Genomic DNA, 14,129 nt, shown 5'->3' with positions numbered 1-14,129 from the left:
TGTTCTTACTTCTTTTGCTTTTATATTGTTTTATTCATCCAACATTTCTTACAGTTTCTTTTAATATTTTTCTTGCTTTGTGAGTTGAATTTCTTCCTTTCTTTTCAAAATAAAGTCTTTGAAATCCAGTATGTTCAAAAATATAAATTGTGATATGTGTTATCATTTTAATTTTTGCATTAGTTTATTACTGCACTTTTGATTTCTCTTCTAGTCAATGATTATTTCTCCTGTTTGGAATTTATTGGGATTTTCTTCGAAGCAGTGAGGTTATGGTTTCTGAACAGACAAAGGGAAGGCAAACACTGGCTGCCTTTGAATGCAGTTCTCCCTGCAGCAAGGGTGGTGGCAGTTGAGTTTTTTGGTTAATGTAGCTTTTATGATTTTAAGCTGTTCCATCACTAGGGATTAGGGTGGAGGTGGCTAGGCCTCTCTCCAATTTACTTCTTAGCAACATTTCCTTTAATGGAAATAACTGTTTCAGTCTCTGTTTTAGAAATCCATTCCCATTGGCACTGTAGTTGGGAAAATTCTTCCTAGATTTTAGCAAAAATCTGACTTAGCCTCTTTGGTTTAAGTGTTACTGTGAGAATTTTTTTTCTATGTGTATGTTTTCCAAAGCATTTTCATTGGAAGCTAGAAAAGGACAGGCAGTTGTGGTTGGCTAGCTACATCTTGGCATGAAAATTGTGGAAATGCTTCCAGTTTACTCAATGAAGGTCAAGGGTTACTTTAATTCACATTCTAAAATTCTAGAAGGAACTATGTTAGGCATTCGTTTTAAGTCCCCCAATTATATAATCTTATTCAAATTTAATGCTTGCTGATTCTGAGGTGTTATGAAGAAATTATTTTTAGAAAACATGAGGAAGAGGATAAGTCACTTGATACTTGATAACAGTATCAATTACTTCACCAGTGAAGTTATATATAATATATATTATACACAAAACAAGTAAGCATGACACATCAAAAATTAAGTTTATAAAGAGTAATTACCACCTATTTACTTTAAGTAAATTTAAGTAGTTTAATTCATTAAAGGGTAGTGAACTATTTCACATACATTTAAATCATAATTTTATTTATCAGAACTTGATTTACAAATAGCTATAACTCGAGACAAGGTATGCATGTATTCAGTGTACATCAGCCAAAACTGAATTTAAAAATTATTTTCATGGATTGAAAAATATGACAATATGTATTACTTTAACCCTATGTGCTATGTGACCACACTTAAAAACCAATGTTAATGATATAAGTCTTTTTAAACAGGGGGGCCAGTTCACTGTCCCTCAGACCATTGGAGGGCTAGACTATAGTTTAAAAAAATCTATGAACAAATTCCTATGCACACTGCACATATCTTATCTTGAAGTGAAAAAACAAACGGGCAAAAACACCCGCATGTGGCCCGCGGGCTGTAGTTTGAGGACGCCTGTCTTAGGCGGTATCATGGGATAATTCAATTACAACTATCCCACTCGCTAAGGCAATCTGGAAATCTGGGTAAAGACGGTAGACTGTAATATACACTTAAATTCACTCCCTCTGCAAATCAATAGTAAAGCTATTTGCTAAAAAGGCATAAGCCCAGAAGAAGACAGAAGAGAAGACAGCATCAAAATTATGGAGCGAGGAAGGAAAGAGATGAATAATAACTGACTTAGGAGACCTTTGAAAAAACTGAATAGTAAGCTAGCAGTGGTAAAAACTAGGAAGCAACCCAACTTTACACTGCAGAGCTCACCAAAAGAATTGGTGGCACAATTCTTGGTCAGAAAGGGCTAAAAATAGGAAGGATGGCTGCATGCCTGCTTAAGGAGCAGGAAGGCTCTCAGAGCCCCTCCTAATCCAGCAGCCTGGCAATGTCCCTTCTTCCCCAAGGGAACCCCGATGGCTGTTCTCTTCATAGGGTGAGACAGAGGGCCTCTGGATTTGCAAACCTCTGGCACTGTCAAGAGTGTGACTAACAGGGATTAAGTAAAAGTTTACAAACTGAATGTTGAGAGCCCCCTAAGCCTTATTCTCCCACTAGGATGCTGGCAACCAAGTAGCTTTTAGAATGGAAGAGTCTCCTCTGAAGAGTCTGACTGGCACAAGAGAAAACGCCTAAAGATATTGGTAATTTCCCCAGGAAATGGTTGTTATGGGTTGAATGATACACCCCCCGAAAAGATATGTTAAAATCTGCTATGGACTGAATTACGTCTCCCCAAAATTCATAGGTTGAAATTATAACCCCCAATGTTTGGAGATAAACATAAATTGGCCTTTAAAGAGGTAATTAAGGTTAAATGAGGTCATAGTGTGGGGCCCTAATCTGATAGGGCTGGTGTCCTCATGTACCTACAGAGGAAAGGCCATGTTACAAACCAGGAGGCCTCACCAGAAAACAACCCTGACAGTATCTTTTTTTTTTTTTTGAGACAGGGTCTCACTTTATTGCCCAGGCTACAGTGAGTGCCGTGGGGTCAGCCTAGCTCACAGCAACCTCAATCTCCTGGACTCGAGCAATCCTACTGCCTCTGCCTCCCGAGTAGCTGGGACTACAGGCATGCGCCACCATGCCCGGCTAATTTTTTGTATATATATTAGTTGGCCAATTAATTTCTTTCTATTTATAGGAGAGACGGGGTCTTGCTCTTGCTCAGGACCTCGAGCAATCCACCAGCCTCGCAGAGTGCTAGGATTACAGGCATGAGCCACCCCGCCCGGCTTCTGACAGCATCTTGATCCTGGACTTCCAGCCTCCAGAACTGTGTGAAAATAATGTCTGTTGCTTAAGTCGCCTAGTCTGTGGTATTTTGTTAGGGCAACACAAGCAGATTAACACAGAGTCCTAAACATCAACCAGTGCCTCAGAATGTGACCTTATTTAGAAATAGGGTCATTGAAGATGTAATTAGTTAAAATGAAGTTATAGTGGAGTAGCGTGGGCCCTTAATCCAATATGACTAGTGTCCCTATAAAAAGAAGAGGGGAGACACAAAGAAACAGAGATACAGAGACACAAAGGAAGAACTCCATGTGACAACAGAGGTAGACTGAAGTACTGGGAACCAACTGAAGCTAGGAATTGGCAAGGAAGGATTCTCTTCAACAGGTTTCAGAGGGAGTGTGGCTCTGTAGACATCTTGAATGGGCTTCTGGCCTCCAGGACTTGTGATACAATACAATTGTTTTGTTTTTGGCTTTTTTGGGTGACAGAGTCTTGCTCTGTTTCCAAGGCTAGAGTGCCGTGGCGTCAGCTCACAGCTCAAACTCCTGGGCTCAAGTGATCCTCCTGCCTCAGCCTCCTAAGTAGCTAGGAATACAGGTACAGGCCATGTTGCCTGGCTAATTTTTTTCTACTTTTAGTTGCCCAGCTAATTTTGTTTTGTTTTTGAGACACAGTCTCCCTCTGTTGCCCTGGGTAGAGTGCAATGGCATTATTGTAGCTCACTGAAACCTCAAACTCCAGGGCTGAAGTGATCCTCCTTCCTCAGCCTTCCCAGTAGCTGAGACTACAGGCTAAGTTTTCCATTTTTAGTAGAGATGGGGTCTCACTCTTGCTCAGGCTGGTCTCGAACTCCTGACCTCAAGGAATCCTCCCAGCCGGGCGCAGTGGCACACACCTGTAATCCTAGCACTCTGGGAGGCCAAGGCAGGAGGATCGCTCAAGGTCAGGAGTTGGAAACCAGCCTGAGCAAGAGCAAGACCCCCATCTCTACCAAAAAAATAGAAACAAATTAATTGGCTGACTAAAAATATATAGAAAAAAAACCAGCCGAGCATGGTGGCACATGCCTGTAGTCTCAGCTACTTGAGAGGCTGAGGAAATAGGATTGCTATAGACAAAGGAACATTTACATAGTAAAAACAGCTCTTAGAACAGGAACAGAAATTAAAAGATCAATTGAAGGATCAGAAGGTAAAATTGAGAAACTAGAAGAAAAAGACAAAGAGATGGGAATAAAAAGGAAAAAGATCAGAAAATCAGAGGACCAGACTGAGTGTCATATAACTTAAATAAAGGAATTCCAGATAGAACAAATAGTGAAGATGGAGTGGAGCATATCTCTAAAGAAATAATTTTAACCAAATTTCCTAGAGATGAAGGACAAAGGATTCCCAGAATTGCAAAGGACTACTGAGGAGTTTAGCAAAAGTGATTATAATTGACTCATGCCAAAGCACATCATGAAATTTTAAAATAATAAACAGGAGATTAGACAATATCCCACAAGCTTCCTGAATGGAGGGAGAAAGAAGTAAGAATGAGAATGGCTTCAGACTTCTAGACAGCAACACTCAAAGTTAAAGACAATGAAGAAATGCCTTCAAATTTCTGAAGGAAAATGATTTTCAGCGTAGCATCTCAAAAAATTTACCTCTCATTATTGCTTTCTCAGGAAGGATGCATTTCATCAAAATGAGGAAGCAAAATAACAAAGAGGAAGACAGGTAATTAAGAAATCAGAGAATCCAAAACAAGAAGAGCCGATCCACGATATCTAACATATACCAATGCACCAGGAAGAAATGTACACAACTATACAGCAGAGTTGAGGTCTGAACGCGCAGTAAGAACAGAGAATAACAAACAAATGAAAACAGCAACCACAACAAAATAACACCAGGGAGAGGAATGGTCAGGATAGGGTAGTGTAGAGATCAGCTGCGAAGAATAGTGTTTTCATAAAGAAAGGAATTATATAACAGGTGCTGTTCTATGTCAGGTACTGGATTAAGCTTTATGTTCATGAATCCATGTAATCCTCAGACCATCAGAGGAGGTAAGTATTCCTTACCCATAAGAAAACTGAGGCACAGAAATGCCAAATAACTTGCCCAAAGATACAGCTAGTAATGGGTAGGGCTGGGGTGATAACCTAGGCAGCCTGGTTCCAGATCCTCTTTATCTCTACATTCTACTGCTTCTTTCCTAACTTAGTCTAAGTAATGTAAATATTGAATAATGAGCCAACCCAAATTACACCGTGGTGACACTGGGAAGCTATAGGGACAGGGAAATATGGATGTGTATAGTGGCACTGGGTAACCACTAAATCATCTTTCACAGTAGGAAGTCAACTCATGATGTCCACCTGAAAAATTAATAACTAGCCAAGTCAGCATGTTATTTAGAGTATGGAAATAAATACTAAAAGATTGAGATAAAGAAAGTTGTTGCCTCTAAAGAGTTAGAGATGGAAGGGTAGGGAACTATTATTTTTCATAATAAGCCTTGGAAAACTAATTGACTTTTAAAATTACAATCAAGTTCAGCTTTAATAAAAATAAAAGCTAAATTAAAAGTATGTCAGAACGGAAAACAAATAAACACGTGGCCTAACAAAACAAATTTTCAGTAAAAATCCCATCTTAATCAGTAGGCTAATCTTTAAACTTTCTAAATTATTAAAACTCTTGAATCAAATAAATATTCTTAATCCAAAATATCAAAAAATACTTAGGGAACACTTTTTGAGAATAAAGAAAAGTTCTTTAGTTTGTTTTTTTCTCCTTCTATTAATATTTCCATTCTATAGCTAGTAGACAAATTCAGATTTTACTAATCAATAAGGCCTATAGAACTGGCATGTGGTATATTTGTTCATTTTCACATCACCTAGATACTCAGTAAAAAATTAGGTCACTTTCAAAAACCAAGTCAATAGAGTTTTAGAGGACCATTTCTAGGCCTTTTAAAGAGTAATCTCCCAGAGTTTTCCCTGTTCTTTGTTCTTGCACACAGTAAATCTTAGGACCAAATGTCTGATTTTGATTTTGAAGTGCTGTTAGCCAATCTTTTCATTGCTGCTTTCTCCAACATTCTTTGAACAAGAACACTGGTTTCCTAGAAAAGCTACAGCAATTACACACTACTTGGAAGTAAACACTCTATTTTCAAGTCATGAGATGGAATGAGCCTGAAAAAATTTGCAAAACCATACTAATTCTTCAGTAAGTTTACATTTCAATTACTGCAAGACTGAAAGTCTTTAAGTAGGCCATATCAGCCGCACTATACAGGAAATTATATCCTAGGAAAGCTCTGTTTTAAAAATAGGCAAAGGAAGAAAGGAAGGTTGCCAAAATACACAGTACTTTCCATTTGTTTTGATTTGAACACAGCATCTGTTTTATCAGGTGCAATTTACCATTTGCAGGCTTAAGGGGAATGGTAGTAGTTAGGGTGGGAAGAAGTAAATTAAACGAAAATGTTTGCCTTCTGAAAATAATTTTGAAGTAGATAGCAGCAGAATTTAGGTCATAACCAAATATCAAAAAGAAATTGGGCTTTGTGATAAGTGCTAAAACTGGACGGTATACTCCCTACCCCAGCAGAATCAAAGGTGGCAAGCTAGATCAATCCAATTAAGAAATGCACAGGCTCTTAAGCATAATTTAATATTTGATATATATTAACTTTCCCCTTTTTTCTTATTTATTATTTATTTATCCCAAAATATTGAGTGTCTGTTATATACTATGCAGTGTTCCAGGTATGAGAATATATTAATACTAACCAACAAAACAACAAAACCCTTTCCTCTGGGGCCTATTCCAGTGGAGGAGACAAACATATACACAAATAAAGAATATAGTAATATAACATATCATTAAAGATACCTAACAGGGCAATTTTTAGAAGGTTAATTTTACTAACAAACTGCCATGTACAAAACAAAGCAAATCTGAATAGGATTATCATGCAGGAAATACTTTATGAGGCCAGAGTTCTGATAAAGCTGTTAGGAGTCAGAGTTTAATTTGGATGAGACTCAGCCTCTTTTGACAGGTGGGTGCAAGAAAATAATTGCCAAAACTCTTGTCAGAGTAAAAGAGATTGGAAATACTTAAAGGACTGTCAAGACTTTACAGAATTTTCGAAAACTTCTAATTTCATTTTTAACCTCTTAGAGTTCACAGGTGACTTAGATGCTTATGGATCCTGTCCTGGTTAAGCTGCCTCATTGCCCTTCCTGAAAAAACATCTGCATGGTTGTGGCGCCTGAGGGCCTACCTTTGAATTAATCAGATGCACATTCACTAGCTGGTTGTGAAAAGCTGTTTCAACTTTTTCATGAAGCTGGGATCCTTATCTAAGCTTCTAAAGGTAGCATGGTAGAACAGAAAGAATAAAACATTAGCAACAGAAGATCTTCCATCTGGTACCAATCCTGCCTTTACAATCCATGTACTCTGGGCAGATTAATTCACGTCTCTGAGCTTGTAATTGGAATATTTTCCCTGCATAGTTTATACGGTTGCAGTATGGATCAGTGAGAGATCATTGGGGTAGGCAGAATAATGCCCTCTCCCCCAAAGATATTTGTGTACTAATCCTTGGAAACTGGCTGTGTTAGGTTACATGGTAAAGGAGAAGGTTGCAGATGAAATTAAGGTTGCTAATCAGCTGATCTTGAGATAGGGTGTTTATCCTTGATTAATCAGGTGAGTTTGATATAATCATAATGGTCCTTATAAGTGGAACGGAAGCAGAAGAGGGTGAAGCAGAAAGACGGTGGTATGAAAAGGTCTTAGCCCAACGTTGCTAGCTTTGAAGATGGAAGAAAAGAGCAGTAAGCCAAGGAGTATGGGCGGCCTGTAGGAGCTGGAAAAGGTAAGTGAAAGTTTTTCCCCTAGAGACTCCAGAGGAATCATTTTAGATTTCTGACCTCCAAGATTATAAGAGAATAAACTTATGTCATTTGAAGCCAATAAGAGCATGAAAATTTAACAGTAACAACTGGAAACAATAGGCAAAAGTATTTTGAAATTGGTAGGAAACTATATAAATGTAATATATTACTATTCTAAGATGACATCTCAACTTGGTCTCTGTAGCAGCCTTGATGGCAGAAAACTTGGTTACTAGGACATCTTCAGAGTTGTATCATATTTCCCTCTCAAAGGCAGATGCCTGCCCTTCCTGTTTCTGTGCCTGGTCATTTTGCTTTTACTCGAAATTATTTGTGAAACAGTAAATATCAAACCAGCTCCAGCCGCCTGCCTTTTACCTTCCCTAGTTTCTCTTCTGTTACTCATTACTCTGGTCTTCTCAAAGGTATGGTTAAGAAAACTGTTTTCACAGTCATGGTATTACCGCAAAATTATATGCAGATAATTCCAACATGGTTAATAAGTTATCCTCTAAGAACTGTGCAAAGCACTATGCTAATTACAAGGGCTGTCCGGGAAGGTATTCAGCCATATAATGGGAAAAATTATGAAAATTATGGCTGGATACTTTCTAGACAGCCCTCATATTTATCTACACACATATATGTATATTATCTCATCACATAACAAGTTTTAGTTTTCTCATCAGTTTGAATGTTAATTTATACTATGGAAGAGAATCTATTATCTTTAATTTATGAAGCAGAATCAAAATTTCAGGGTTAGACCATACTTACTAATCCCAAATTTACAAAATAACCTAGTAATAAAAATCTGAGTGTAGCAATAAAGGTAATAAAACACACAAATTCATGTTTTTAAGTCTTTAAAAATTAACATTTCAAAGTTCAATGGTGTTTATAAATGGACTAATCTTTTATAATAGTTCTTAGGCCAAACTCTAAATAACATCTTTTCTGCTCTCTCAGTATTCATTTATACATAATAGGTCTACTTCTTGTTATAGCTTATTTATTTTTTGAGATAGGGTCTCACTCTGTTGCCCAGGCTAGATAGTGGCATCACCATAGTTCACTGTAATCTCAAACTCCTGGGCTCCAGCAATCCTTCTGCCTCAGCCTCCCAAGGGACTGGGACTACAGGTATATACCACAGCCAGCTAATTTTTGTAGAGATGAGGTCTCACTTTTGCTCAGGCTGGTCTCGAACTCCTGGCCTCAAGCAATCCTCCCACCCCAGCCTCTTGAAGTGCTAGGATTACAGGTGTGAGCCACCACACCCGGCTCTTGTTATACTTTATTTAATACGGCTATATTTCTTATTGCTATCCTCTTAGCTTTTTAATTTATGGGACAGTATTTCTGTGCCTGCTGATATCCTCAAATTATTAGAGCTTCTCGTCTAAATGTCATTTGCAATTTGCACTTAACTTTTTTCCCCACAAAATCAAGCAGATTTAGCAGGGGAGATGGGAGTACATGTTAACCACAAATATATACATAAAGACACATATGAAGGCACACCAATTATTGCATATCCTGAGTGTCTAGAATACTTTATATGTGTGAAATGGCACCAATGTTGAGATGCATTACACCCTGTAATTCAACTGTACAGGTAATTAGATTCAGAAAAAGATCTCATTTAATAATGGCATCAAAAACATCCCAATAGGGAGAAGTTTCATGTTTATTAAGCACTGCCAGTGGCAGAGTCCCTAGAGCATATTTTCATGGTGTTTGAAAATGATGGGGAACTCTTTTATCTTTCAAAAGAGAATTCCAACTGAAATATTACACAGTAGGGTAGAGTGTTGTCTAGGGAATTGTGCAAGGCTGTGAAGTGTTACCGTGTTGCCTTAAGCACAAAATCCAACTGTAATTTCATGTTTATTGAAGTCTGGTAGTATAAAAAAACTGGAGTTGTATTTCATGTTTTGGGGTTTTTTTAATTTCATCTTCTTCTAGTGATTAGGTTTTTATTTTACAGAAGTACTGGCCTAAGACTTACTGGAAAAACAACAAAGCTGATCCCGTAGCATGGTCTGAGAAGCACTGTTAACAGGTGAGTGCTGGCTTCTAGAAACTCATGCATGCCAGTAGTTTTAAACAATACTTCAAGTTTTTATTACATCTATTAAAATATGACCCTTCAAGCCATTTATAAAATGAATTTAAGGTACTATGACTAAATGTGGTTTTATCTCTGAAGATTATTTCACCAATTCTAGATCCAAGTGATATATATAGTAAAAGGGTAGAAAAATTTCACAGGCTCAACTAAAGTAACTTCTTTACCTCTACTAGATACGTTCCACTACTCTATTTCGCTTCAAAAATTAGTTTTATAGCCGGGCGTGGTGGCTCACGCCTGTAATCCTAGCACTCTGGGAGGCTGAGGCGGGCGGATTGCTCGAGGTCAGGAGTTCAAAACCAGCCTGAGCGAGACCCCGTCTCTACTATAAATAGAAAGAAATTAATTGGCCAACTAATATATATATATATATATAGAAAAAATTAGCCGGGCATGGTGGCGCATGCCTGTAGTCCCAGCTACTCGGGAGGCTGAGGCAGGAGGATTGCCTGAGCCCAGGAGATTGAGGTTGCTGTGAGCTAGGCTGATGCCACAGCACTCACTCTAGCCTGGGCAACAAAAGTGAGACTCTGTCTCAAAAAAAAAAAAAAAAAATTAGTTTTATAAAAGAAAAATGAAGAGCCATCTGATTACTCATCTTGGGAACCATATACTTAATTAAATGCCACTTGATAGTAAACTATTTTTGAAACCCCACTTTGGAGTTGTCTTCGAAGTGAGTTTAAAAAAAAAAAGAATAATTTTTTTATTTCACATTTATCACATTTTAACCTATAACATTCTAGCTCTTTTTTTAAAAGAACGACAATTTTTATAGCCTTGTATATCATTGATACATTAAACTAATTACTCATAAAACTATACTCACGTATTCTTTCACGTTTTTTGTTTTCACAGTTTTGTATGAATAATATGCAGGATAAAGCATCCCAAACACCAGCCTAAAAGGAAAAGATATAAGAAGATTAATCAAACACAACAATGCTGTTAACATCTCATGAAAATTTAACCTAATAGAAAATAAGTACTTAGAAAACACGTAACTGTAAATTTACAAATTACAAATTTACAAATATACAAATTTGTGTATAAACTAAATCCACTCAAGAGAAACAAAGTAAAAATACATTTTTTGAAAAAGATAATTTTAATATTTTAGATAGCAGTTATTTATTTATTTATTTTGAGTCTTCCAACAGTTTATTAGAAAGAATGTAGACATTTTAAAAAATCCCCACTGTAATGAACATAAAATGAGGTTTTCAGCCCTGGTACAAGCTGAATAAAAAAAAGAAATAAAAAACCCAATAGTATATTAACATTTTTTCACTCATTTGCCATACTGACAGTGAAAATACAAATCTGGTCTAAATATACAGATTCTCAAGAAATGACGGACAGCTTTCTTCATCCTCCATGCTAAGAGATGTAAAAGCTTAAGGGCCAAACAGTACCAGATGTATAGGCTTCAAAAACCATCTAAGTTAGGGCATTCACTAGTTTTAGCTAAGATGCATCTGGAACACTGACAAGTGCTTACTTACATACAATAATGTAAAGTAAATTTTTGAAAAATAAACTTTAGTGGAAGCAATCCTGAAGGACAAAAGATTTATTTTTTGAAAAAGTTGACTTTTAAAACATTTTTCTCATCACAAAAAATATTCTGTGGTTCCTTAAACACTTTGGAAATGTAGGAAATCACCAAAAATAAAATAAAAATTGCCCCAACCCTACCAGTCAGAGATGACCACAAGCAATATATTATTGTATACAAATTCCATTTTTAACTTGCAGCATATGTAAAATACAAACATACACACAATTTGTGGTAACAAAAACTTGGTCCCTTACTAGTTTGAGAAGCATCAAGTTCTAACTATAAGAGCTATAAAATAATACTTGGCATATTATAAGATGCACTAAAATAATTCTTTAAGCACTTACAACTTTCAATCACTAATAGGACTTAATGGTCTTTGTTAATATCACTAAATCCCAGATCCAAGAATTATGTGCAAACATATGAGAAGATACAGTTGATATTTTCATGTAACACATAATAGAGTATTTTTGTCTTCAAATGTCCTACAATGTTGTTATTGTCTGCATTGCATTGCACATCCAGGTTCCCACATTTTATGTAAACAGTCCCATATTTATAAGCTTTTGGTTGATTTGAGTTTTTGCTATTGTACATAACACTGTGAACAGTGATAACACTGATAATCACTTCCTGGTTGTGATGTTGCTGCTTCAAAAGGTACCCACATTTTTACCTTTTTACATTCTTATACCTTGCCAATTACAGGCATCAGTAATAGAAGAAAAAAAGGTTTGCCAGCTAAATAGGAGAAAAACAATAACCTTGTAGCTATTTTAATGTGCATTTCTGAATACCAGTAAATTTTAATTCTTTTCAAGTGTGTACTGGTCTTTTGTTTTTTTATTTTTTATTTTATTTATTATTTATTTTAGCATATTATGGGGGCACAAGTGTTAAGGTTACATATATTGCCCATGCCCTCCTCCCCCTTAATTGGTCTTTTGATGCATAATGTGTATGATATCCCTTTGCTTATTTTTTCTATTTTTGTTTTAAATAGCCTTTTTATTTGAGAATACTTTTAGTTTTACAGAAAAGTTGGCAAGACAGTACATATAGTTCCCATATACCCCCTACCAAGTTTCCTCTATTATTAACATCTTATGCTGGTATGGTACATTCATCACAATTAATGTACCAATATTGATTTTTTTTTTTGAGACAGAGTCTCACTCTGTTGCCCCGGCTAGAGTGCCATGAATAGCTCACAGTGACGTCAAACTCCTGGGCTCAAGTGATCCTCCTGCCTCAGCCTTCAGAGTAGCTGGGACTACAAGCATATGCCAAACACCTGGCTAATTTTTCTATTTTTTTTTTTGTAAAGACAGGGTCTCATTCTTGCTGAGGCTGGTCTCGAACTCCTGACCTCAAGCAATCCTCCTGCCTCGGTCTCTTAGAGTGCTAGGATTACAGGCATGAGCCATTATACCAGGCCCCAATATTGATTTTTGTTTATGAATTAAACTCCATACTTTATTCAGATTTCCTTATTTTTTACCTAGTATCCTTTTTCTGTTCCAGGATCCCATGCGGAATAGTTAGCTGCCTTCTTAGCTCTCTTGGCTGTAAGTTTCTCAGACTTTCCTTGTTTTTGATCACCCTGACAGTTTTCAGGAGTACTGGTCAAGTATATTGTAGGATGCTTCTCCATTGGAATTTGTTTGGTGTTCTTCTTATGATTAAACTGAGGTGTATGGGTTTTCGGGAGGAAGACCACAGAGTTCATGTACGTTATATCAAGGACGCATACTATCAACATGACTTATCACTGTTGTTAACCTCAACTACTATGCTGAGGGTAGTGTTCTATATAACTCTGACATTGTAAAGTTACTCTTTTGTCCCCATTTTTGGGACTATGTTCTTTGGCTTCTGGTCTCTCTCTATTTTTTTTTTTTTCTGCCCAGCCTAGGACTATGTTCTTTGGAAAGAAGTCAATATGCACGGCCCATGCTTGAGTGGCCTCCGTCTCCTGAGACAGGAGTGTCTACATACATTATTTTGGATTCTTCTGCACAGGAGACTTATCTATTCTCCCCCAGTATCAGTATGGGCTCACAGATATTTATTTTATACTTTGGGTTATAATCCAATGCCACTTTATTTGCTTGTTTAAAGCTTTCACCATTGGGAGACTTTCCTGTTAGCTCCCGTGTCCCTCTGACATTTCTTTGTCATTGTGAGGGTTTTTGAGCACTTTGTTACTTTTTGGTACTAAGTGATGCTCCAGACTCATCTTGTATACACTAGTCCTTCCCACTTATCCACGGATTCGCCGCCTTCAGTTTCAGTTACCTGAGGTCCAGTGCAGTCCGAAAATATTAAATGGAAAATTCCAGAAATAACTCATAAGTGTTAAATTGCATGCCATTCTGAGTACCATGATGAAATCTTCCATTGTCCTGCTCTTTCCCACCTGGGATGTGAATCATCCCTTTATTCAGCATATCTACACTGTATACTCGACCTGTCTGGTAGTCAGCAGCCGTCTTGGTAATCAGATTGAAAAAACATAGTATATATAGGGTTGGGTACCAACTGTGGTGTCAGGCATCCACTGGGAGTCTTGGAACGTATGCCCTTCAAATAAGAGAGGACTCCTGTATTTCCAGCCCCATTCTTATAATAGAATCAGCCGTTTCTCCAAGAAGCCCCAGTTCCTTTTATTGGAGAATGGTGTTTGAAACCAAGATCTGGGTGCTAGGTGTGCTCATTGTTACTGGAGTGTTGTTCCTTCTAGGTATTTGTCTGTTTTATATGCTAATCAATATTTTTTGTAGGCTATTATTACCTT

General features: G+C 37.1%; 1 protein-coding gene across 1 annotated transcript in view; it reads right to left on the bottom strand.

Annotated features, from left to right (window-relative positions):
• Positions 1-14,129, bottom strand: part of REEP3 (receptor accessory protein 3) — a 101,455-nt gene that overhangs the window by 40,236 nt on the left and 47,090 nt on the right. The window contains exon 2 of the mRNA XM_012762736.2: positions 10,598-10,670. Coding sequence (XP_012618190.1) covers positions 10,598-10,670 — 73 coding nt within the window. The remainder of the gene's footprint in view (positions 1-10,597; positions 10,671-14,129) is intronic.

This window comes from Microcebus murinus, chromosome 14, assembly GCF_040939455.1.
Source record: "Microcebus murinus isolate Inina chromosome 14, M.murinus_Inina_mat1.0, whole genome shotgun sequence".
NCBI classification, from domain to species: Eukaryota; Metazoa; Chordata; class Mammalia; order Primates; family Cheirogaleidae; genus Microcebus; species Microcebus murinus.
Note: the sequence above shows the minus strand (reverse complement) of the source record. Positions and strands in the feature narration are given on the sequence as shown.